At 40.6% G+C, this 26,890-nt stretch overlaps 1 protein-coding gene across 2 annotated transcripts in view; it reads right to left on the reverse strand.

The window, feature by feature from the left end:
• STRN (striatin) overlaps positions 1–24,877 on the reverse strand; it is a 72,021-nt gene extending 47,144 nt beyond the window's left edge. For both annotated transcript variants that reach the window (XM_075412696.1, XM_075412694.1), the window contains exons 1-4: positions 24,441–24,877; positions 10,817–10,920; positions 3,288–3,361; positions 89–167 (exon numbers count right to left, since the gene is read on the reverse strand). In XM_075412696.1, coding sequence (XP_075268811.1) covers positions 89–167; positions 3,288–3,361; positions 10,817–10,920; positions 24,441–24,764 — 581 coding nt within the window. In that variant the 5' untranslated portion in view covers positions 24,765–24,877. The remainder of the gene's footprint in view (positions 1–88; positions 168–3,287; positions 3,362–10,816; positions 10,921–24,440) is intronic.
• Between the last annotated feature and the right edge of the window lie 2,013 nt (positions 24,878–26,890).

Genomic DNA, 26,890 nt, shown 5'->3' on the forward strand with positions numbered 1-26,890 from the left:
AAAAAAAATCAACCACCACTATCATCACGTTTCATTACCAGATTCTCTCCCTTACATTTATTATTCAAGTCCTTTTTTCAGCACTTACTGTCTTAGCAGCTGTCGTCCTTGCTTCCATATTAGCTGAGTGTTCTGTTGTGGCTGAATTTCTGTCTCATTCCCTTCATCTGGAAAAGATTTTTTAATTATGAACATTTTTTCCCTTGTCCTACTATTTAAAAAGATGCCCATCCACTTGAAAAGAAAAACGTGATTTGTCTTAAAATGATTAGAAATGGTTTAATAACAAAATAAAAGATTCAAAAGTGCCAATAACCAATTAAGACAGGAAAAAAAAAATGCACATAGCACCTAACTGTAGTACTATGTACACACAAAGATTTTCAGGTACATCCCACTGTATGAAAGCAAGTTCCACTAGTCACCAGTGCCTTCCCTTCTGTCTCAAATACAAAAGCTCCATCTTACTCCTTTTTCTTTAAGGTAAAACAATCACATACACAATCTGGAGTTCCATTTTTGAGTCAACCTTCCAATGTATCACTGCTCATAATTTAAGTTTGAATGCAAACATTTGTAACTGCTAACTATATCAAATGCAACAGCAGCACTGTATCTATTTACAACTTACTGTCGCATCAATTTCCTTAATACCTGACCAAACAACATAAAACCAACAGACCTACTGACATCAACTTTAAATGCATCCATATTTGTACTAATTTTGTGGAAAGGAAAAAAAAAATACAAGGGAGGTTGGTTGTTTTTTAACCTGGAAAGCTGTTGAAAACAGCTGTCGAAAACAAGCATAGATTTATATTCAAACAGTACTACACCAGGAAAACCCACAAAAATTTATGTGGCTGTTCCAGTGAGAAACCTATCTGAATGCTGGCAACAAACAGCTACACATTTATTCCACATACAGCTTCATACTACATGATGGTGGGGTTTCTTTCCCTTCCTCCAGGAGATATATAAGTACATGCTTTCCAAGATAAAATATCTTGGTTTATTATCTACGAAAGCCTCTACAAAACTTGAAACCCTTGTGGTCCAAACACTGAAGGATGAACAATCATCTTGTGCAAACAAAAATTAAGAACCAGAAAAACCTGTGGTATAATCCTATGCGTAAGTTGATAACGTGATGTGGGAAAGCTATTGTCCTTACAGGGAAGTCATTTACCTTTCAACCACTGAATTAAAACCACACAGAAAAAACCCCACCACCCACCCAAAGAAGCTATCAAAGACTAATGAGAATTCACATGCAAGTAGAGCCATATGACTTTTATCCATGTCAAATTCACAAATCCATTTAACAGCAACTGTGGGAAATTATCGATTGCACATGATTTTCTGATGACAACTGAACACAGTTGGACCCAATACAGAACTGCCAAAGCTCACTCTACAAGAATTAAAACATGACTGAGAAATCTGCCTGAAAATTCCTTTTGAAAGCAAAAACCCTTCTTCCAAAGGCACTACTAAGTACATCTACAGGCAAGAAATCTCTTTTGCTTAGTTTCCTCAAAACTGATGACTGCTAGCGGTAACAGCGGTTTGCAGATGAGAACACAAGGACCTGCATTATGAGCAAATAACAGCAGAAGATATCACAAGCAGTGTTAAAAAAAAAAAAAAGGCATCTCTTTATCAGGAGATTGAACTTTTTCTTCTAAACTGTATTTTTGACTTCCCAAGAGATCATAGAGAAAACACACAAGGACCCTTTTGGAAGACCTACTAGAAATACTTACTTGATTGGGCAGGAAAAACAGGGGCGGAGGGGGGAAGACATGGACATACAAGTACCTATCAAAGACAACTCCAAAGGAGCATGATAACAAAATTTCTATTTTAAGTGTGTATCTTTAAACAGTACCAGATTTGATATGGAACAAAAATTTACATTTCTGACAGCTACACACATAGAACGCAATGGACAAAATCATGATAATGAAATTTTAACAAAGGTAGTTCTACTAACGTTCACTTTGCAGAAGTACTGCACTGGCTACAGCTCTGCTGGGCAAGCCAGGCCTTACACTACATTCCTCAGCTGGAAACTGGGGCAACATGTTATAGCTGCATCACGAAAAATTACAAAACCCAAGGACGTCTAAGATCTCGGTATGAGCAGGACAAAGCTTTCCAGTGGTCCAGATACTCAGGTGGAAGACCCCAATCTGTAACACCAAATTAAACTATTTCTTAAGGAAATAACCTTGATAATAATGTGAAATAAAATTTCTCAAAAATTCATTACATCTTGGACAAGAAAAGCCTGGTGTAAAGTTTCATTTACTGGTGTGCGGTTGGATTTTTTTTGTTTGGTTGTTTTTTTTAATGACCTTCTGAATCCAATGAGATAAGAGTTAATCACGACAGTAAACCAAACAATTCCTTCCACAAACCAAGTGACAGAGCTGATATCTGCAGACTTTCTATATTCTTCCTTTATGTACAGGTGAGCTTCATTGCTGTAGTAGGAGTATCAGGGGACAGAGATACAAAAATCATCACCTATTACTTCTCCTTTCAAGGGCTTGACCTATAATGAGATCTCTGTACTCCTACCCTTTTTTCTGAGGAAAGGACAGGGAGATAGAGAGAGGGCTGAAAGGAAGTAGTTTAAACTCGTAATTCCTCAAGTTCAGTGCTTAAAACTATTTGTGTGAAGCAGGAGATGCAACCTCTAGAAAAACACATCAGCTTTCCAGACACAAAGGTGAAAAAACATCCTCTCACAGCATACCACTGAAGTTAGTTGTATGCACTTCCAAAGATCACTGGAATTTTGTAAATAAATTCCCCACTCTCAAACTCTCACTTATGTCTAATACGCACTGTCAATATTTTTCTCCTGGAAAACCATTGAGGTAATCGAGCAAAAATGATGTACTATACATTTAATGTCCTTTGCCATTAACTTTCTATTCAGAAAAATTATTCAAAGATAAAAGGATTCTATAGCTATAAATCTAGTATCTCCCTGTTCCAAAACATCCATACACATGACTGAGAAAAATTATTCTCCCCAGAAGCAGTTTGTTGGTTTGGTCTAAATCTAAACTCATTTGATTTATTAATAAGACTCTTTCAGAGCATTAGCTTATATTTTTAATTTTACAAGCCTAAAATACAGTCTTAATTAATTATCTCTATTCCCACTACTTCCACCAAGTGGTTTATTTTATCATCACTATCACTTCAGCATTTGCACAAACCACAATTAAGCTTTTATGCCAGTAATGATCCCATTTTTAATAAATTCTTACCAGAATCATAGTTTGGTGGCTTCATATCTCCCTGATTCAATTCTGTGCCATATTTTAATTTGTGATATTTAGCTCTGAAAGGAAAAAAAGCAGCAGCCATTAGCACATTTAAAGGGTATCTCTAAACACATAAATGTCACCTGTCTTCACTTCAAAAGCCATTCCTCTCTTCTCAGCTAGGAACAAAACAAAACAAGGAATCTCAGCAGGACTTCAGATACGTAATTTCAATGAATTATTTTTTCCCAAGGTTGATCAAGTGAATACTTATGAAACACAGGGATCAGCAGACTGCAGATTGTACAAAATGTTCTTGCTACAGAAAGGGTTTCTTCGTTCCTTCCCTGTGGACACCGGCTACTCTCTGCTTCCCTCCCCACCCCCGCCTTTTTTAGGCATCAATAGGAAATGTTTTTCCTATCCATGTCAGTTCTGTGCCATCTACTTTGTATTTCATATTGCCACCTCAATTAAGCAAACACCTTAGTTTTCTTCTTCGAAATGCTGCACTTTCCAACAGTAGCAGGCCCTCTGTTAGAACTATTCTAAGTGATATTTAGCACTGACCATCTACACTAGTTTCTTGTAAAGCTGCTAAATCGGCCACTTGGCCAAGTTAAAAAATGGCAACTTCTCTTCCAAAAATATTTAGCCTACAGAAGGCCTACTGTAATAAATCCCACAAAGTATGCCATACAATAAAAGTAGCTAGAAGAAAAAGGGAAATGCTTTTTAACTTGAAAAGCTTCATCCTACAGACAGTGTCTATAGCCTTTTAAACACAAAAAATCATGCCACAGTAGTACAGCATTACAAATGCACATATAAGTTATTAAAGATTAATTAGTATGGTCTTTTAGCAGTAACAGTGAAAGGGCCTTACCCAGTTTTGCTATCTGTTCCCCCCTTCTCACACTCACTGTAGCTTTTGTCACTATGATTGTTTTCTGCCAAACATGAAAATTTAGACGACTCAGAAAAACCTGATTCCCTACAAAGTTTTGTAGATGTTCATAACTGGGTAGAGAAGCAGCGCTCAGACTAATTCCTACTCTGGATGAAAAGCAGGGAAAAATTCTGGCAATGCTGGGCACGCAGCCTGGCAGCAGTGGGACGACCAAGTAGCACACGCACGCAGCTCCACTGCAGATGCTCGGAGTTAGGTGTAAGGTGACAAAATGTAGGTTACAAACAACAAAATGGAAAAAAACCCCAAACCTTCACATACACCAACATAAAAACAGGCTTCATTAGCTTCACTGCTCACACAGGAGCTCTTTCACTTTAAATTTGTTTTTCAAAAAAACAGTGGGTGTGACACTTCATAATAGTATGAGGCAAGTCTCACTAAGCTCAAATGACTGTATCAAGAACAACTGTAGATAATGTCTTCAAGTTCCCTGCACCTCTTGACTGCTTTTCAGACATCTTTATTACATTAGGGGTTTTTTTTGCCTTTTTCTACTTCATCAAGAAAACTCATTACTTCCAACAAAATGGTGCTGAGGGAAGCAATGCTTGGTAGTTCTTATGCTTCAGTATTGACAGTACTAATTTCCTTCTAATCCAGCTGCTTTTAATTATAATACACATTTAATTCTGGACAAGAAGGGTAAATGCAGGGTGAAGAAATGCCTCTTACATGCAGCAACAAAGACAGATGAAGGAACTGACATCCTCCTCAAGAGCTAGAGCACTAAGCTCTAACTCAGCTGAGCAGCAATCAGCAAGGAAAGGAGAAAGGATGCACTTGAAACGTATTAACAGCAATAAGGGAAGGATAAACATTTTGGTCAGTGGAGAAAAGAATAACCAAGAACAGAACAAAATTAAAGCTGAATGCTCAATCGGAATATTTATCTTTCCCAACTATCTGCTTCCTACATCTCACTGGCAGAGACATGTTACCCTGGTAAAACAACTGCATTTCATTATTGTTAAACACTGATGCTATGTATACTTTTTCACCCACCATCACTAATAAAAAGTAATGACTAATCAAGAACTAAGAAACCCTCCACTCTGTCACTAACTTACCTCATCAACTTTAAACACTATACTTGGTCAAAAACTTCAAGTTTTTACGCAGTCAGCAATTCAAGTGACCCTAATGTTTAAACCATTTTGATTTCACTTCTCAAAAGCGAGTAAATATGAATACTTCACTTTAATCTAGATTAGTGACCTATACTGTGCTCTACTCAATTCCTGCAAAGAATTTCAGAGAGCAGTTAGTTTTGTGGCATGAGACATTTGCTTTTAGTCCATGTGTCTTGCGTAAAGTTCCATTATCCACTAGGCATTCACTAGTATTCTTATCAAAGTTTTTATAATAATTTTCACCCTAAGAACCAAAATAAAATATTCGCTAGGTTAACTGAAAGGATTATTCTTTTTACCTTTCCTATTCCTCAGACCTCCCATCTGTTCTCCAAAATCCATTTTTCAAAAATTCAGCGTGCATTTTTTTTAACTTCGCAGTATATTTATTCCAATCTGTTAAACCTGTGTATGTTCATTTTTTAAATTTCTTTCCCTCTTAAATCAACAGTACTATTCTTCTTATTCAAGTTTTCCCCCCTCATTAAAGGCATTAAATAAAAAAAAAAAAATCAGTTCAGCAAAGTAAGGTTATTCATTCATTTCATCTACATTCTAAACCATTAGTAGCAGGTTTTTTTAATTGGTTCCTCCTCATAATGCAACAGCTTTTAAAGCCTTTGTTATTCTTCTTTATTTCAAGAGCACAACCTAGATTAAATGGTCTTGTACAACACTGGCCCTTAAATTTATTTTAAGACCAAGCTGGACAAAGATTTCATCTTTCAGAAGATTTAGCTTTGTATACCACAGGCAGACACCAGTAGAAATACAGATACAGCAGAAGAACCATGTCCTAACAAAAACAGGCAATTAAGGAGCTGGCAATCCCTAAAAGCAATCCTGTTTTTTAATATTATTGGGAAAGTTAAAAGCAAAAAGCCATAGAACTTTGCCTGCACAAAATGACAAAAACCCCAATGCCAAACTCAAACCTGAATTAATTAGAATCAATTATTATAAATTCAGGTATCTCAGCAAGACACCAGTTAGATGTGAAACAGAAACATGAATATCATGTCAGAGTACTTGACCCGGTGAACTCACCTTCAGCTATGGTCAGCTTTTAAAGTTCAGAGGAATATTTAAAAAACAAACAAAAAAAAAAAAAAACACCAATATAGATAGCCAACAGTCCATCAAGGAAATGCTGTCTGAAGAAGTGCAGAAAGTCTGAGATTTATTATTAGAAACTTTCTTACGCATCTTCTGGTACAACTGAAAATGTCACATGTATGAAAGACAATGTTGTTCTTTCTAAAGCACACTAAGGAAGGGGCTGAACACAACGATTCAAACTCCAAGACTAGAAGGAAGAGTCTTGACCATTCAGTTACACGTACTGCAATCAAAGGCTATGAAACTTCTCACAGAAGAAGCTTTAATTCTTTTCTATACAAATTCTGAATATAGCTTATTCTATTAGCATGCTAATATTTAATCTATTTCTACAATAACAGAATATCTCCTGCCCACCTGTCATGCTTAATTTCTCTGCTTTTTCAGAAATCGCACAGTCCACTTACTTACAGCCTGAAACTGGTCCTCTGCAGTTCACAGTGAACTCTCGTTCACACAGCACACCAGTGAGATACTGTTATCACAACAAAAAAGAAAGCGTACTTTTTGTGTAAATAAGTATAAAGAAAAATCAAAGTTTCCCCAACCTTTGTATTATCTAGCCTAAAACAAGGACAGTGGTTTTGGGGCAGGGGAAGGGGGAAGAAGCAAATCACAAAAATGAGCCTTTATTATCTGAAACCTGTTCAACTTGGATGATTTACCTTCGATTTCCGAAAAATACATCTGAATTATTAACAGTATGCGGAGACTGAAAAATGACTTTGAAAACAACTAGCTGTAGGATACAGCCTTATAGAAGGTATTTTCCAGCTGAAAGCTAGCCTTTGAGTTGTTTGGAAGCAAGCTATTTTGGGGCTGTGAAACTATGTTAACAGACAGATGCCCTTACTCAGATAAGTATGAATATTCCCACTGCTCTGGCTTGGGCACTTCATTACACAATTTTCCTTTTTTGATTAGCAGTATTTTCTTTAAACTATGCGTCTTCTATGCAAACAGTTCTTGGAGACATTCAGCATGGCTGCCACAACACTTTAAGAGCTGCTTAGGAAAATGCTAAAATCTTTCATCCTTCTAAATTTCCTAAGACTGAGAGCAGTGAAACTTTTCTGAATACTTCACAGAGAAACAAGTTTGATCCTGATTAAAAAAGGCCACTATTTCTTGGAAATATCTGTTGCCAGACCTGAAGCATCTGATCCAGCTGTGCTGAGGGAGCCTGCCAAAACATCCGTAGAAGATCCTGGAGCCACCGCCAAACCAAGAGACATAAACAAGAATGACTGCCAGGAACAGCACGGCGAGATATTCTACCCAGGGGAGAAGGCGCCAGCCTTACGCTGATCAGACACACCAGTGCAGAAAACAACAAAAAATTCAATCAAATGTTTCTAGAGACATGGCTCAGGAGCCCAGTTCTTTGGTTAAAACATGTTAGGACAGGAAATGAGCTAGACTAGATGAAATAAGACGTGTACTTAGGAGAAACAGTACTACATTTCAGCTAGCTCCTGAAAATCCAGAGGCAACAATGCAATTTACTGGTGGTGGAGCAAGTATTGATAAAGCACTAAAAAGTAACCCTCGACTCTGAACAGCCTCACACTGCAATCTACTGGATGCGGGCAAAACTACATCGCAACTGCTGCTGAACAAATGATAGTGCTCAACTGCTACCTCCTTCTAAGTTCTTTGCTATTCAGTGTGTTAAGACTCTCCAGCAGAAAGAACCGGGCTTCCTATACCCACAACACAAAGATAATCTTACACTTGCTAACATTAAGACCGAACATTAAACTAAATTTGTCAGAAAAAACATGATAATCCGTAAGTAAAACTCATTTTCTACCTTACCCACTATAAAATAAGCACCACGAAATAGAGAACAATGACAATGCTTCCAAAGTTGTTTATTTACAGTAAACTTTGAAAACATTTGGTTGATAAAAGAAATGCTCAACACCCACTATACAGAACAGCAGCACATAAAAGCACGTACGTGACAAAGCCAATGTCACTCATTTCTTGTCCATGGTTTCCTTAGAGCATTGTGAACATGGGCTATTCCGTGCCACAATTTCATATTCTGTCCCATTACTCATAACTTCTTTCATCTAGCTAAGAAAGATTTGGTGTGCTGCAAGGCAAAGGGCAGAAATGCAGGAACATAGGAATGCTTCCTTGCCCCCTCCCACCCGCACCACCCTTCCCCTAAATTGACCAGAAATGCTTTCCTCCTGCCTTATAGGATCTCATTTTTCAGCTCTGAGATCCCAGTGGAGACAGCCAGCATCCCAACTGACTGCTGCCTGACCCGGCTGACGACCGATTTAGGAAAATGCTGGGAAAGAGAGCAGTGCTTCCAAGCTCAGTATGTTGCCATTCTTTTATGTATCAAGCAAGAACACTTGCCGAGAGACTTTTCCAGCAGAAATACAGGACTTTCTTCAGAAACTGGCGCCTAACACCGCTGCTTAAAACCACAAACTCTTCTAAATTGCTGTCTCCAGCACACACCATGCACAAGCATCACATTTACTTTAAAAATCACTGCACACCCATACTGAAACTGTCAAATTGGATCAGATCAGCTGACTGCAGCCTACTGACTTCAGTAAGCAAGGCTAATACCATACACTGCAGAAAAAAATACAAGAAAAGATAAAAGATACTTACCTAAAAACAGCTATTAAGAAACCACTGGGTGTTTTTTCCTAATCCTGACAGTGATTGCTGCATTAGGATTTAAATGTCTTAATTCAGGTGGATTTTACTGCACGCAAGTGGGGAACATTTTCACTATCCATATGTGAGTTTGTTTATTGATTTTTTGTTTTGTTTTTAATCTTACAGAGCTTCTCTGATAGCACATGGAAATATATTTACATAGTCTGATAATTTTAGATAAACTCCTAATTTATCTGGGTTATGAACATGAAGTATTAGAGATATCCTTAAGTAATCAGGAATAGCTCCCTCAGTTTGAAATACAAGAAATCTTACTGAATTTATATACCCTAAAGCATATCTTGAACTGCACAAGAACATATTCCATTGCCTCTGTCTTCTTTTAAAGCGACTCTAATCTTTATAATCATGCCTCAAATGTAAGCCTTTCGACGGCTTTAAGTTGCAATCTCTATTATGCATACATTTGATATTTTTCTGTGCTATTTGATATAGCATCAGTGCCATAAACGGGCCTGGACAAAAATGGTATCCACCTTAAACACCGCTCTAAGCGCTCCCCAAAGGGGAAGCAATTACTTTCGAGCCCTGAGGCTACTGCTGGCCAGGAAACTGGCTGCAGCTCCACGCTAGCGGATGAATTGGTTGCTACTGGAAAGAACCAAACTGGACGGTGCAAGGCATGTCTCATGTGCTAAAGCAGCCCATATAAGATGAGCAAATCTAAATATACTACAGTGATGTATAATTATTAGTGTCCTGATTAAATTATCTAGCAGTAATATCCTATTCCCTATTTGCATATGTAAGTATTTCTAATCTTATTTCTACTAACACAAACTATTTAAAAGAGGTTTATTTTATGAGAGAAGTAGGTATTATCCGATAGGAAAATGGATGTAAGCAATGCTTGCTTTGCAGTAGTACCATTAATATACTCTTTGGTCAAGAATTTTAAAAGATATTTTACTAATAAAAAACTTTTGAAACTAAACTTGGCCTAAAATAAATTAGTTTAACAGAAAGACTTCTGGATACATTATAAAAAAACAATTTGCTTGCCTCAAAGATTAGAGCAGCAGGAAAGTATATGTAAGAATTAAATGGTAGACTGGGGACTTCTACTGAAATCCCCATGAACAAAGAAACAGACCTTTGACTAACTGGTAAACACAAACATTTTTCACTTCTCACACCATTAGCCTCCAGCAGATATTCCTGTAGATTCTGTCATACTGAAAAGACTAAAAACTCAGCAAGATTACAACCTAATAATTACTAGACTGAAGACAGTTATTCAAGATTTCAGTTGTCGGGTATCACTAAACAAAGCTAATACTTTGCACAAAATGAGAATACACTCTAAGTCTGGGGTATATCTATACAGTTAGGTGGAATTTCACCAAGGAAAAAGTATTCATCATTGAGCAACCATGGGTTTTATTTGTATGTCTATGGAGTCATACTATGTTAGCTATTGTTTTTACCATAACACCAACATTTAGACTACTAGGTTTATTCAGTATAATAATATTTGTCAGTTTGAGAACTGAATATATACTGAAGAAACTTTTCTTAGTTTTGTCAAATACAAGGGCAAAAGAAAGTATCTGTCCTGAGAATTTCTTCATCACGTACTTGTCACTAAAGCAGCGTACCTTTCCTGTTTAAGTGCGTATTCCAGCATTTTGATTCTTCGCACTAGATCCTTCTTCAGATTTTCTTGTCCTTTCCTTTCACCTTGAAGAAAGGCGATCTGGGCCTGCAAAAGGAAGTGTTCAGTTTAGAATCTGCTTCCTCAAAACCATTCAGCATAACTCTCAAGTGTGTGTGTCTCCCTCAAGTTATTTTAAAATTTATTTACACAGTTCAAAAGAAAATGGCTTACTGTGTTTCATAAGCAATATATGCTTAGACAAAACACTGCATAGGTAAACCTTCTAAACTGCATGCTCATTACAGATGCAAAAAGAAAAAAGATACGAAATAAAGCAATTTTAGTTTGTTTGACAGGGTTTATTTCCTCTCTTGGCAAAACATTCAATAAAGGATAAAGAATAGATAAAATAAGCACACAAAAAGCCCTCAGCATATAAAAGCATTTACCAACAATAAGCAAGAGAAGACGATAAAGTATTTCTGCTCCCTAACTGAAGTAGTATATAATTAGCGTACTGTTCTATAGATACACGTTAGACACATGATACTAGTCAAACAACTTAAGTACAGCATGTTCAGCTAAGAGAAAAATAAAACCCTGTTTGTAATACAGTGTGTCAAGTGTTAACTATAATAGTTACTAAAGTAGCTTAAAGAAAGCTCTCCAGAAATACTGTAATTAACAGAGAGAAAAAATGGAAAACAGGGAAATGTATTTTGGTGAGGGAGACGAAGAGTGAAATGGTGTAGAAGTACATATAAGTCAAGTAGGAAACAGACACCCAACCTTTACTGACTTCCAGCAGAGAATAAGTACTTAGTTGCTTCTGAAAATTTTCCTTTAAATAGAAAATTACGATCTACATAAGATATCCATTCCTAATCATAAAGGCAGAACTACCTGCTCTTGTACCTCCTGTTCAAATCAAGTCCATTATTAGAGGCAGGTTCTTGTGCTCTCTCAACTCATGAATACGCTTTTAGACAAAAATACCTACAGGCAGTCACCACTTCATGCCTCTCGCCAACTGCATCTGCATTGCAAGCCGCCTGCCATTTTCAGGATCAGAAGCTTTCTGCTACTTTGCAGCTAAGCATCTCATCTGTCTCCTGAGAAGCACAAACAAGGTAAAAGGCAACTTGTCTAGACCATCAGCTGTTGAACATGAACACCAGCAAGTCTTTCATCGATGTAAATGCCCACTGCAGTTCCACAAGCAGTGTTTTCTGTAGGTACTGCAGTCTGTATCAATCTCTAGGGAAGGCTAGGGAGAAGTGTGAAGGAGTATCCTCATCTGCCACAACCTTGCAAGCAGTCCCCAAATATTTTAATTAATGAAGACAGATATTTCTACAGAATAATTTATCTGACTTCAGATTTTCAGCCCAAGGTGAAAAAACTGTCTGTAAATGTCATTTTCTCTCCACCATCTATAAAGGGAATGTACACAACAAACTCAGCTGAATTTTGCAGATCAGGCAAGATGAATCTTACTCCAAAAGGCCATTTGCTGGTGGCCAGCTATAGCAGCTGCTCTAAAATATGACACCAGCTGACACACTTTCATTGCTCAAGTACAGCCAGTAAACAGCTTGACAGACACCTGAAGAATCCTTAACCACCAGTCACCAACTAGAGCAGCCAGTTTATGACGAGTGAAAAACACTGGCTGCTCTCCAATGAAGACGGTCTTCATCTTCAAAGGGGGAAATGCATTTGGCTGCCAAAAAAACCTCAGCTGAATGAAAAGTAAGGCCTCAGTCACTCTGGCATCAAGCTTCTCCTCACTTAACACTCAAACTACGATGAACAAAAAACTACAACTGAATTCTAACCATCATTTTATGCTTAGGCTTAGGGAAAGGCACAGAAGAAAGCAATGCTGACTTTGGACTCAGCATTTCCTACCCTGAAGAATGCAACTGTGCAAGAAGCATGTCAACTCACAAAGGGCAGGTCACCACCTCTCTCAGTAACAAGAGGAACACCTCAAGCACATCCAACTTGGTTTGCAGTAACTGTACAGACACCCAGATTATAATGCTTATACTAGTGCACTGTGACAGTGATTTCTCTCTCCCTGCCTCCAAACAGGCCCAGCAAGTGCCCTTCTAGCCAAAACGAGAGAGAACATCAAAGCACACTATTAAAAATAGTGGAACATGATGCAAATATGCATTTGGCTGTAATGAAAAAGATCATCCAATGCCATCAGGACACAAGCTGAAGTGATCTCTGACAACCTGCTGTCTGCAAGCAATTTCTAGCTAAGAATGAACTGACTGAACTGGCTGGAACAAAGCATTTTTACCTGGCAGGTTGGCAAAGGACAGCCAGTAATGGCCTGGCTCACGCACTACTCTGCTACAAGGGTCAAACCAGCATGACCATGCTAACAACTGAGGTTAAAGTAATCTCTCACTCGCTGAAGAAAAAAAAAATGCAACTTCTCAGTAGCTTTGACAGCTTAGTTTTGTAAGAGAGAGAGACTTAAATGGATTTGATTAAGAAATGTCATACAACTCCTCCTTCACGTGAAAATGAGCAGAGTCATGCTTCTGATACAGGGCAGGCCTGGCTCTGTGACTTGTCTGACTAACCATTCAAGAACCAAAATTCAAAACTGCTACCAGGAGCTTCTTAAGCTTGTAAAATAATGTAAATGTTCCTAACTGCACCTCTGGAGCTGAAGCATCTATGTCTTATGATTCAACATGAACAAAAAGGATTGTGCTCTCCCCTCCTCAGAACCACTGGCAGGCTCTATGTATTATTATACACATATTGCATGGGAAGAAAGAGCACTGGAAGAAATACTAATTGATTCTTTGGACATCTTTTATTGTCAGTGTTATGCCAATGCTCTTACTGATGTCTCATAACTTTTTTTTTTCCTGGACTTCTAAGAAATACTTGTGTTTCTTCCTCGAAAATCATGCAGCAGAGTGGAATTCATGGCCCAAGAGCCATCTCTCTAGCCCTACGCAGGTTTATTGCCAGGATCTTTCAAGGTTACCACATACTTCACACATCGTTAGTTTCATTGGCAAAACAAGAAACAGACAAGTGCACCAGAGCGCTTGAGAATAATTTTGCTCTCTCCTTGGAGGCTACGCAGTTTCTAGCATAGGTTGTTCATGCTTTTCTGAGTAGCGTCCTTATGTCCAATACTCATTATATTTGAGAAATTCTGGCTCTGAAAATGAGAATGCTTACACATTTTGTCATTTTTATAATACACAAAAATAAGGAGAATATTTCCCCTTTTTCCCACAGGATGTTAGCAACCCTTATCCCTCATTTATATAAGTACTGGATAATTACAATTCAGTCAACCCCAGTGGACAGCAAAACATCAGTTATATACGTAAGCTCAAATTTTATTTAAGAAATTCTTAATGATAATATTCAAGTTTATTTGTACTGCACATAAGGACAGCATTAAAATAATAACTGAAATTTTATACTAACAATAATACTGTAACAGTCCATATGTCATAAGCAGATTTCATTCTTTACAATGTTTGGTAATTAATTAAAAATATGCAGAGGAACCTAAATGTTCATACCATAAATGAAAGAATTTGTAGTATAAGTGAAAATGAATAAATTAGTACACTCAGTTTAAATATCTAAAATGACAAGTGATGAGATCTAGCAGTATTTTCTGTCTCTAGAATGAAACAGTGATAACCCTAGGTTCACCATTTCTGATCAAAATATTTAGCCAATACCTGTCTAAATGTCTGTGCAAACATTTAAAGTGTAAGAGGTCTGGGTTTAAACACAATGAAAAGCTTAACTGACCTGTACAACTGTAGCTTTCTTGTAATTCGGATGTAAACAACCGAATTTTATCAACAGACAGAGACTGCACGTGCCATTTCCCACGGTTGCAGCTTCAGGGCAAGTCAAGCCTGAAGCCTGCGCTACCTGAGGGAGCAGGAGAGCAACAGAGGATCGCTTCAGCTGTGAACGATCTGCAACACTGCTCTACGCTTGTGCTTTGGCCACTCCTGGGAAGGTTTGCCAAAAATGTTAAGAATTCACAAATATACCCAACAAACAGGTTCTGCAACAACTGACCTTCTAGCTAACAAGGTTAATATGCATCAAGTTGTAAACTCATCATCACAAACCTATAAACCGCCTAGGAGGATCACGCAAAAACTCGTATTGTTCCTCGCCTCATGGGTGGGGCGCACCATCTCCATAAGGCACCCGGCCCCGCTGGCTCGAAGCGAGGAACCAAGGCAGCGACCGCCTCAAGTTTATTCCCGGCTAAGTGCTGCAAGTTACGGTATTACAGCTCAACTGTTAAATTAAAATCAAGACAGCGAGAAGAAAAAAGAAAAATTAAAAAAAAAAAAAAAAAAAATCAGAGAATACTGGGAAGGGAAATGCCTGGAACAGTCTATTTCAGCTACAATTGTACAGTTCAGTACTCTTTTTTTGCATTATCAACAGCAACAAAACTTAGAAGTTTAATGCGCATCCGGTCTAAATTAAAAGCACTGTAGCTATCTTAACTATTCTACTTCTTTACCAAGAGGTTTGACAAATAACATTCATTCTTCTGTTAAAAAAAAAACCCTCATGTGCAACAACATTGTTGTTTTAAGAAATTCCCCAAAAGACTTTAAGGTCGCACTACTGTGGACGAAAGGCTGAGGCAGTATTTTAGGTAGCACTGGATTAGAAGCAACTTTTTTTAAAACACTGTTGACTTCCTAATAAAAGCTTAGCAGCCATAACAATATAATCTAATAATTAAATTGCATCTTAGTAAATCTGGAGTTTACCAATGTTTAAAAAAGTGAACGGAAATTTACACTTCCTGGAATCAGCAACCACAATGACAAGGATGTAACAAAGTACATTATATCTGCACACCTTGACATTACAGAACAGCAAGAGATTAAAACAGTTTATCTTTAACAGAAAATGTTTAAAAAGAAACAATACTATGACTGCTAAACAAACGAAGCATGTTTAGTATCAACTTCTATCAGTTCCTGAATTCTACAGCTATTTCAAGTAAAAGCGTGTGGTTTGCTTTGTTGTTTTTTTTTTTAATTCTTAACACTCAAGAACTACAAAAAGCCTTTCCATTCTTTTCTTTAAAATATTTATCTTCATATTTTAAAAGTAAACCTCACATCAAATTTACGGGCACTTGAAGGTCAACAGGTATCATTTGACAAAGTAAGAGCTACTCAGATGTGCGATTCTGCATATATCGCTTCCATAATTCAACAACGAGGTCTTCACAGGTTGAGAGAAAACCTGGAAGAAAAGTATTGCAAAAAACAGGTAGATACCTAAAATAACTAAATACATATACAGATGAGTCAGCCTCGAACAGTCATTCTAACCTGTCTACCGAGATCTGCCAGAAGGATTCTGCAGGCTCCCGAGGTGCTCAGTATTTAAGATTCTAGCTGGCTCACCGAAGCACGGCATATTTAAGTATATTTGTAACTCAGTGCAGGCATGCCTGGGGGCGGGGCGAGAGGAGAAGAGATAAAAGCAGGTACAGGAGAAAAGCGAAATATCAGTGGATCAGTACAACTGGAAAACAATTTTTCAGGCACAGTACTTAACATCGCAACACACACCCACCAGCACCCCCTGCAAAGAGAGGTTAGGCAGCTTTTGTAGGCACCTGTAGCCATTCGAGGTAACACAAAACTGGCGAGGCCACCGCCTGAAACGAGCAGCAGGCACCGAGGCGCATCCAGCTGCACCCCGCACAGAAGCGCTTCGTCCCGTTCATCCCCTGCACGCTTGTGCTGGATGGCAGCCCTTTGTGGGACTAAAGCACAGCACGATCTGCTGCTGGCAAGTTATTTTTGCTGGACTTCTCAGAAATGTCCCAAAATTGGCATCAGAGCTAAGCCCTGAAAAAAATAAACCCTCCAAAAGAGATCAAGGATTTAGCTTACGGTAAAAAAAGATGGTTGAAAAAGCGATTTACTTACATTCTTCATCTCTTTTAAAAGATTGTTTGAAGAACAACTTCTTACCAGTGAATTCAAAACTCCTAATAGAATATCCAGAATCAAGAATTATGTAGTAATTTATTCCTGGCAATACCTTGCTTATTAATTTAATCATCTCAGCCAACAGGAAGACTTTTCTTTCTGCAGTTTGAAGTGTGTTACTAGGCAGTTCTCTGTTCAGATGGCCAGGCTTTCTTTTAGCCACTCTTCGGTGCTGCCTTTCACTGTTCTAACAACTGCAAACATCAAAATACTTGCTGAGTTAGCCAAGAAACATATATCCAGCTTATTTAACCATTCTTCATATGCAAAAAATTTTCTCTAATCCTCCAGTAATTTTTGTAGTATGCTTACTTACGTGGTGAGAGTTAACTTTTTGAGTCCCAGGAGCATGCTCCATTTAGAGTGATGTAAGGACAAAAAGGAGAGCAAGTTTTAAACATGATATAATTCTATAGGCAACACTGCAGTGACATGTCACAAAATAATTGCGTATTATGAGCTGGAGTCCAAATTGCAAATGCTCACATATAATTCCTTTCCACTTGCTGTACAAGAAAGGCAGAAATGCAGCAACAGCAGGCAGCACTAGGACTGATAAACAGACTTACAGCCCACATTTAAACTGAGACAATGGAAGTTCACAGGCTGAATGAATCACTTGGGGTATAGCAAGACAAGGGAGAACAAATCTGGAGGAGATTTTTAGTTTTGGCTTTGGTAACAAAAAGAGGAGCGAACCAGACTTGACCACACGAGCATTTGCAAAGGCAATTGGCACGCTCCCATTTCTCGCTCCTACAGCCAGGAGCAACTACTCCTTGTATTCAAGCATGCACCACCACCCTGAAGTGACTAGAGCATCAAGTGAAACAGATACAAAAATAACTGATTTTGTTCTCACCTCCTGTTTACAAGCTTGGATATGAATATCATGCATGCCATTTTTGTTCCGATGCTTTTGCAATCCTGCCCTATGTGACTGCCCTAAAGGGAAACATATTCCTGGCTAAGAGCAGAAAAAATGCAGTCTTTCCACACTGCGATCTTTAACTCCTTTGTCACTGAGTTATTTTCAAAATATTCTATATTAGTTAGCATACAGCAAAGTCTTTTCAAAGAGGAAAAGAACATCTTCTAGACCAACCCATCTAGAGGCTCATACAGAACAGGTCACTATGATAAAGTGAACCTTTGTTTTCACATTTCAGAGTATTTTTATTTCTAGCATATTATCTGCAAAGGTTGGATCCTGAGCACTCTGAAGTGATTCAGAAGAGTTGTTTCAGGTATCTAAGCATTTCTCAGTATTCAAAACCAAAACATAACAATCCTTCATCTATTTCCAAGTCAGTTCTTGCCACTTTTTAGCTGAGGAACTTAGAGAAAGGGGGACCTGACAAGGCCTGGTAGCCTTGTGAAGCCACATATGTGAGCAGGTTGCTGACGAATACCTATTTTTTCAGAAAACGGTGTACAGATATCAATTTTAGTTCAGGCTTGGCATTTGTACAGCCTTATTTCTTTTAGCATTAAATTAAGGTAAACTAAAAGTCTCTGGAGATGCATGTGATCTTCCTTGGGGAATTTTACACAGCCTGTTCTAGAATCAGTAAATAAAGTTTCAGTGTCTACTGAAACGTCAGTAAAGGCTGAGTTATATTTGCAACTTATTGTTCAAATAATGCAAAGTTACTTACCCCTGATGCAATAAAACTGACACGAGCCAAGACCTTCAACAGAAAAAGGAGGGCTACAATTTGAGTAGGACACAGAGACACCGATTTAAATTATAAATATGCACTAGTAAAGACACATAAGATGTTTCGTCATATGCTAACCTGACATCAAAACCCAAAGTTTTCCATCTAGAACACAACAACTTCTTCCATTTTTACTTAATTCAACAATTCTATAGCAAATCATGAAAATCAGAAAATCCTCTTTTTTTTTAAAGTATAACTTTTGGTGAAAAGTGTTTGTAAGCTTTAAAGTCCACTTGAAGACAATGTAACATCGCAAAACTCTCTGTTGGTGCCACATCAACACTTACAGCAGCACTTCCCTAAAAGAGTTAGGCCCATTTAAGAAACACATTTTCGTTACACTTAAACTAAATTACAGGTTTAACAGACTTGAGAAGAAGGGGAAAATCTGATGCTGGGAAATGCTTGGATCATTTATGCAATTAAAAATAAAAACAAATGACTATAAAAACCAGGTGCAAACCCACAAAGAATCAGTCAGTCTCATGAGTTTCTACTTACATTCTACTTCTCCACAAAACCTACAAATTTCTATAATGCAGCTCTTTTGTCACTGAATATTTACTCCCACTAGTCCTCCTGTCTTAAATAAAACAAGACATGACAGCTTATCAATGACTATATTGGGATTAGCTGACAGTCATGCATAGAAGCAAGCAGGAAAGAAGAGTACCGAAGCTTCTCTTCTTTGCTTCACACGAATCTGGCAACTAGAAAGTTTGTTAAAAGAACTTTGCAAAAGAAAGGCTACCTGGCAGTCACCGAGACCCATTTAGCATCATCTTTCCCAACTAAACACGCCTCAGTATTGTGACCATGGCTTATTTTCTTCTGCATTTCTTTTATCTGACGTATTTAAAACAATGAAGTTGAAAATACTGCCCTTCTGGGGTTGAGAGGAATTTAACATTAATCACTGTTTTCTTTGTAATATCTGTCCTATGAGAAAAAAAAAAAATTATCAAAGACTTCTATAGCACTTCTGTCAATTCACCTTCCACAGAGAATCTCAGAGATTTGACCCACATCATCATATTTAAAATTCTTATACAAAACTTCTTCAAACTGTATTTTATCTTCTGTTTTATTGCCAAACCAAATCTTCAGGAGTTTTCCATTAAATAAATGATTTCCTCAGCTCGCTGCTCATTACCTTTTCTCTGAACTGTGTTTCCAGATTATCCAGCTATCAGAACGATTTTCAACTAGAAACTTAATCCAGTAAGAGGACCGTTCTCTAAAAGCCAACAAACTGTAAATATCAACTATTTCTGAATCAAGTAACCAATGTCCTAAACCACACTATAAATAGCCACAGCCATCTGTCTGATTTGCCCCTTCTCCTCATTACTTTAACTTGTCTATCTCCAAGGACACAATCCGACCACAGAGCATGCCCAGCTTCACTGCCTGCCTCTTGCCTCAAAAGAGGAGCAGCAAGGGGGACGATCAGCGCCCGCGATCCCTCCCCCAAGAGCTAACATTACTAAATCTGACTTCCATAACCGACCTCGAGTGCTTATCTATTATATCCATCACACTTCTTCTATTACTGTTGTTTGCTATCATTTAATGACATTTTATCTCATTTCATTAACTCTTTCTCTATCATTTGCGTGTTGTGTGGTTTTGTTTGTTTTGTTGGGTTTTTTTTGTTAAAAATATTTCTTGTAAGACCTGCCAAAACAAAGTTGTGGAAAGACAAACACATTTTATCCACCCATTCTCTGCACTTTACTTCCAAACCTTTTCAAAGGAAAGTGTAGCAAAGAAAAATAATTTTAACATAATCCCAATCAGGTCCCACTACTCCAAACCAGTCCACTACTCTTAAGAAACAGTTATCAGTTAGAGGAAATGAACACTTTAGTACTGAAGAGGACAAGAGCTAGAAGATTCCTTAGCAGGATACTGGGTGTCTATATACACAGTTACGTACAGCATAGCAGTTTGTTGCAATTCAGAACATTTGTGAAATGCGGAGAAATGCCAAAGTCTGCAAATCAGCATTTTTGCCAGAAAAACGTGTGTCGGAAGCAAAACTTTCCACAGCAACATATGCACTGCTCACAAAGACAAAATTTCTAGTCAAAATAAAAGCCATACACACACACACACGCCTTCCAAGCTCACGCAGCCCAGACGCAGCAGAGCTCCACAGCTTCGTCACTTGCTGGGACACAGGCGGGCATCGGCAGCGCCTGGCTCTGCAGGCTCCCAGCCGCGGGGGCAGAGCCCCCGTCGCTCTCTCCCAGGGGGGACAGATGGCTAATTGAAAGGGAAATGACAACCGCAACAGAGAATCACCCCCAACCAGTCAGAAGATGTATGGTTTAAGGCAAGAAACCAATATGGATAAACCCTGCTGGCCTCAAGCAAAGATACAAATTTCAGGGCTCTGCATACGCATTCGATCAAACTCTGAGCTATATTGGGATGGGCTTGTCCAATACATAATGGCTACTTTGAAATGCCTCGGAAACACAGTCCAGAGAGATGCAGAATGAAAAAAAAAAAAAAAAAAAAAAGAACTTTAAAAAACTTTCGCAGAACAGGAAACCCTTTCTTGTCAACTCTCCCAAGCAGCTTCTAGAAGAACCAAGGAAAAGGAAAATTACCCATTTCTGAAAAGATATGAAAACAAATGATAATGCCATAAAACACAGTTTCTGAATACTAGAATGAGGATTAATAACATTAGTATTTATTCTAGTGAATTACTTCACAGGGCATCATGAAAGTTTATTCTTAGGATAATTTTTCAATCTGCAGATGTCAAAGACCATAAACAGAAAGCAAGCATTAAAAACGAAGTATGTAATTAGCAGATAAGCATCTAGGGGCACACTGTACAAATCTGTTTTCATTCTGATTTGAAATACACAGCTTATTAATAACACTTGCATAGACATAAATATTGAAGTCCCCTTTTGCCTTGAATGAGGAAGATTATATAACAGAGGCAACAAGAATTTTAAGAGTTTCAAGAAAAGTAATTAGAATATCAGAGTGAACATGGATATCTGCCAGGGAAAGCAAAACATCGGCACTTGATAAGAAGAACATCCTTAGAAAGGCAGTACTAGGCAAGTAACTAAGAACAGAAAGCAGGCTGCCCTCCCTGCCAACTCACATACGTTGCAAACTCGGGTGCATGTCACCTGAACAAGTATCACATAATGCAACAGAAAGGTGCTCTACCTGAATATCACATTTAGTTCCACACAATTAATCACAAGGAAAAGAAAAAGAGAAAATAAAAACAAGCCCAGAGGGGAAAAAGAGGAAGATAGGCTATCACAACAGAATCACAGAATGGTAGGGGTTGGAAGGGACCTCTGTGGGTCATCTAGTCCAACCCTCCTGCCGAAGCAGGGTCACCTACAGCAGGCTGCACAGGACCTTGTCCAGGCAGGTCTTGAATATCTCCAGAGAAGGAGACTCCACAACCTCCCTGGGCAGCCTGTTCCAGTGCTCCATCACCCTCAGAAGGAAGAAGTCCTTCCTCATGTTCAGATGGAACTTCCTATGCTTCAGTTTGTGCCCATTGCCCCTTGTCCTGTCGCTGGGCACCACTGAAAAGAGTTTGGCCCCATCCTCCTGACACCCACCCTGCAGATATTTATAGGCATTTATAAGGTCCCCTCGCAGCCTTCTCTTCTTCAGGCTGAACAAGCCCAGCTCCCTCAGCCTCTCCTCGTAGGAGAGATGCTCCAGTCCCGAGGGTATAGCTTGACTAATGAACAGCTACAGAGCAGAAGCCAAGCAGAGTAACACTGTGGCATAAAGCATATTTAAATATCATGGCAGGTAAGAAACTAGAGATAAAAAAGCGCCTACCTTTAAGAAACCAAATGAATTGCAGATAAAATATAAGGCATATTAAGACCACCATACAGAATAGGTACCCTGCCACAGAGCCTCCCAAGAGGGCAGATAATCTAACATTTAAATTTACACTGGATGGAAGACTAGTAAAGTACAACCAGGAGCACTGCACCTTTATCACAAGAGAGAGAAACTGCCCGACCTCAAATTTCCATCATTCTGTTAAACACTCCCAAATATATAGGCCAATGAAAGGCTTTGGCAGGAGCATGGAACCGGTTTTTAATTAACGCTGCTGATCCTTCAGCTCTACACGTACAATTTCTAAAAGCCACCCGGTAGCTGCTGAACCCCTAACACGAACCTCTTACACAGATCAAAGATCGTTCAACTGCAAATGGTCACAGCAGACCTAACGCCTGATGTCTCGAGAGACAGCCAAGAATTTTGCACCTTTCTGAACACGGCCCCACAGCAGATAAATACTGTTACAACTCGTGGCAATGCCAGGCACAGCTAATTATAACTTTATTGAGATGTTTTGGCAAGAGCCAAAGGCGTTCAAGCAAACAACTCATAATCGGGTTATATTCCCACTTCTGTCACATACATGACTTCAGCAAATAGCTGAAATACTCTAAATACTCTTATACTTCCCTCCTGTCTCATCCATAACACTTACCAAGCTTTTGAGGGATACCTGGGGGAGAAGGGGGGGAAGGAGGAATAGCATGCTAGCCTCTGTTGAAGGGTATTATAAATATGTCAAGTGTTATTACTATTAACACACTGGCACAGTTTCTTAGGTCCCGTAAAACAGATTTTTTTTCTCCACAGCAATTGTTGACATCTGCATCAGCTATGAAAAAATGTTACGATATTTATGAGACTCCACTGGACATGTGACACATGATGTTCTTCTTAAACACAGCTAAGCTTTCTCCATAGTATGCAATACTTTCTACATAGTATTTACTGGATGTAGTAAATAGAAACATGATTCAGTTACTAATGAGTTTTACACTGAATCATTGAAGTTAAAATAAAAATTACTCTTTTGTCCTCATGACCACCTCCTTTGAATTCCTACAAGGGAACCCGCAGCGAAGAATGTCACATCTGCCACTCTTCTCAGGGCGGTTGTTTGAAATTACAATTTAAAAGATGACTTCCCTAGTAATTAAAATAAAAAAAAAAAAAACAAACCAAGAACAGAGAAGTGGTTCACATTGCTAAACAGGTTCAAGTCTCTCCTGACAAAGGCAGTACTTTCAAGGAAAGATGCCAAAAGGAAAGAGATGGGCAGGAAGCAAGAGACAAAGAAAGGAGACCCAGAAAGGAAGCCGAGTAGATGCTTTTCAGTCTCAAACGTGACCAACTCGGAACCAAACAGCGGGCTGCTGGTAATGTGGACAGCGTTAAGGTTTACAACAGAGACTTTCCTGTAAACAAAGCGAAAGAGGAACAACAACGAAGGCTGCATTATCGACTGTCGCTCGAGTTAGCGTAACATGCCCATCACTTTAGAATTTGACAGCGATGGCTCCAGGCCAGCAGTTCACAAGTTCTTCAACCACAAGATCCCTATCAGCCCTTCAAAGCATCAACGAGCGGTATCAACCCCACCGCTTTCCAACCGAAAACGCTGCACAACGTATCCAGGAACGCCAACGGAGCGGCAGCCGCTCCCACAGGCCCGGCCCGGGGGCCGAGGGCCCGGCGGGAGCCGCGGACGGACAACCGGGGCGGGCAGGGGCAATTTTTAACCACCGGGCTGCGGAACCGGTGAAGGAGTTCAGGCGCCCGGAACATCCCCGTCGAGGCGGCGAAAGCCGCGCGGCGGGCGGGGGCCGCTCCCCTCAGGGCCGGCCGCCATGTCACGCCCTCCGAGGCCGGACAAGGGGGGGGAAACCGGGGCAGCGCTTCGGGCGGCCGCTCCCCTCCGGCTGCGCAGACCCCGGCCCTGCGCAGCCGGAGGGGAGCGGCCGCCCGAACCAGGGGGGGTGAAGGAGGTGGCGGGTGTTACCTGCAGCTCCGCCCGCTCCGCCTCCCACTCGGCGCGCTCCGCCTCGAAGCGGCCCCACTCGTGCTGCAGGAAATGCAGGATGCCCGGCACGCTGTACTGAGCCCGGGACGCCGACACCGCCGCGGCGGCTCCGGAGGATGAGACACCCCCCCCGCCGCCGCCGCCGCCGCCGCCTCCTCCTCCGGCCGCTGCCGCCGCGGCGGCCGCTGCCGCCGCCGCCTCGCCCGGCTCCAGCCCCGGCCCGCCCGCCGGCGGCGGCAGAAGCAGGGCGTTGTTGTTGTTGTTGTTGCTGAAGAAAACGCCGGGCCCTGCTTGCTCGTCCATGGCCGGGCCGGGTCCGCCGCGCTCGCCGCCGCCCGCGCCCAGCCTTGTCCCGGCAGCAGCAACAACCTGGGCGCGTCCCGCCCGCCGTCACCGCCTGACAGCCAACCCCACCGGCTGCTACGGCGACGCGGCGGGGACAATTCCGGAGCGCGGTTCGCCCCCGCGGCACTCTGGGAAATGGAGTTCCGCGGCGGGGCGGGGCGGGAGGGGGAAACCGCCTTTTTCTCCTCCGCGCGCGCCTTATTACGAGAGGTGACGTTACAGCGGGCGAGCGTCATCCCCGTGACGTGCCATCCTGGGGCAGAGACCAGCGGGCAGCGGCAGGGCGGAGCTGGCAGCGCGCCCCCGGCCCCGCTCGGAGCCGGGCAGTCGGGAGCGAGAGCGCCCGTTAACCGCACCCCCCGCCTCAGGGAGGGACGTAAACGGCTCCGGCACGCGCAGGCGGCGCTTCCCGCTCCCGCCGGGCCGCGCCGTGACGCCGCGGGCGGGGCCGAGCTCTGCGCGCTGTGGTGGCGGGGGGCGGGGCGGGCCCCGGGCTGTGCGGGCCCCGGCGGGGAGCGGGGAAGGAACCGAGGGGGAGAGGGGAAACCGAGCAGAGCCTCAGGAAAAGGCACGCTTGGAAGGGCACCGGCGGGGCGATAGCTGAAGAGGAGGGTGACGGAGAACAGGCGGCACCACGGGCGTGTCAGGTTATTTCGGGTTTTTTCATCAAGTGAAATCTGATGCCAAAATACTCCGTAGAACCGCGTGGTTATACCTGCAGTACCAGGAGCGAGCAAAGCAGCCAAACGAGGACTGGAAACCGGGGAAGGCTGCACCCGGCTCAAAGCGGAGCGGCTTGGATACAGTCACACCGCGTGCGTGGAAAAACCTCTCCCTTCGCCGTCCCTCTGCATCCATGGCGTGCCATCTCCCCTTCCGCTAACTTTTTTCTCTTTTTCCGCAGACTTCTTAGTTATGTTTGATTGCTACACTCCCCCCCCCCCCTTAGTTTTCAGACATCTTGTAAACTAGGGTCTAACCAAAACATAAAAGTGCTGAGATAAAAATTGAGGGAAATGAAATCTGATCATAGACAAAGAGTTTCAAACAAACATCAAAGTCATTAGTTACTAGACTACCTGGGGGGGAGGGAACCTAAAATAGGTTATAAAGTTATTTTCTTAGTTTTACTTGCAAAATTTGTGTTCAGTTTTGTACTGGAAGTTTCCTTAATACTTTCTCTTAAATGATAAACAGGTTCAGGACTTTAATGCTGGAAAGTGATTAGAATAAGTTGATTAAAATGTATCACAATTCCCACTGCACATACATCCAGAAGTAAAAACAATATGCCATACGGGAGGAGGAAAGTAATTTCACTACTTTTTTTTCATCTTTGTATCTGGATGAAACAAGAAGACTTGGAAGTTAAGATCTTTATGAGAAAAACATCTGAAAGATTAGAGTAGGCACCGCTTGTGTCCTCACTTTAACACTAAAATACTCACTGCAAAACAAAAGCTTTTCTGATTTTATGTTAAATATTTTGCACACACCAAATACAGTAGGGCAAAAGAGCATTATCTTGTCCTCCATTTTGCATAGGTACTCACAGGGTTACATAAGGTCTTACGGGAAAAGAGAGACTGGGCAAGTGACTATGCAAAAATAAGGGTCTACAAATATTTCAGCCAACTATTAATCACATTCAATTCTATTTACTCTCCCATTGTTATATTTGGGTTGAAGTAGAAGCTTCTGAAATACACAGTTCTAACACCGTATCCAGAAAAAACATTAGAGATGAAACTCGACAAGCCTAGCCCAGGCTTCTAGTTACGTGGCTTCTCTCTATCACGCAAAATGTATAGAAAGATTCCCATAGAAGCCCGTAAATTCAACAGCAGCGTCAAAAAATTAATGTAAGTCAGTCTTGTATACAGAAGAAAATAAGACGGTTCTGCACTTTGGCAAGTAGGCAGGGTGAGGTCTGGCAGCAGGCAAACACAGGGAATCACTGGCTCTGGGCTGCAAGGTTAGCACAGCACTTCAGCTCCAAGCTCCAAAATCTGCAGCTCAGACTCACTCAGATGTGAGGCGAGTGACTTGCTCTTCAAAGAAGAAAAGCCTGGTAGGGGAAGGAA

The sequence above is a fragment of the Opisthocomus hoazin genome, chromosome 2, assembly GCF_030867145.1.
Source record: "Opisthocomus hoazin isolate bOpiHoa1 chromosome 2, bOpiHoa1.hap1, whole genome shotgun sequence".
In the NCBI taxonomy this organism is placed as follows: domain Eukaryota; kingdom Metazoa; phylum Chordata; class Aves; order Opisthocomiformes; family Opisthocomidae; genus Opisthocomus; species Opisthocomus hoazin.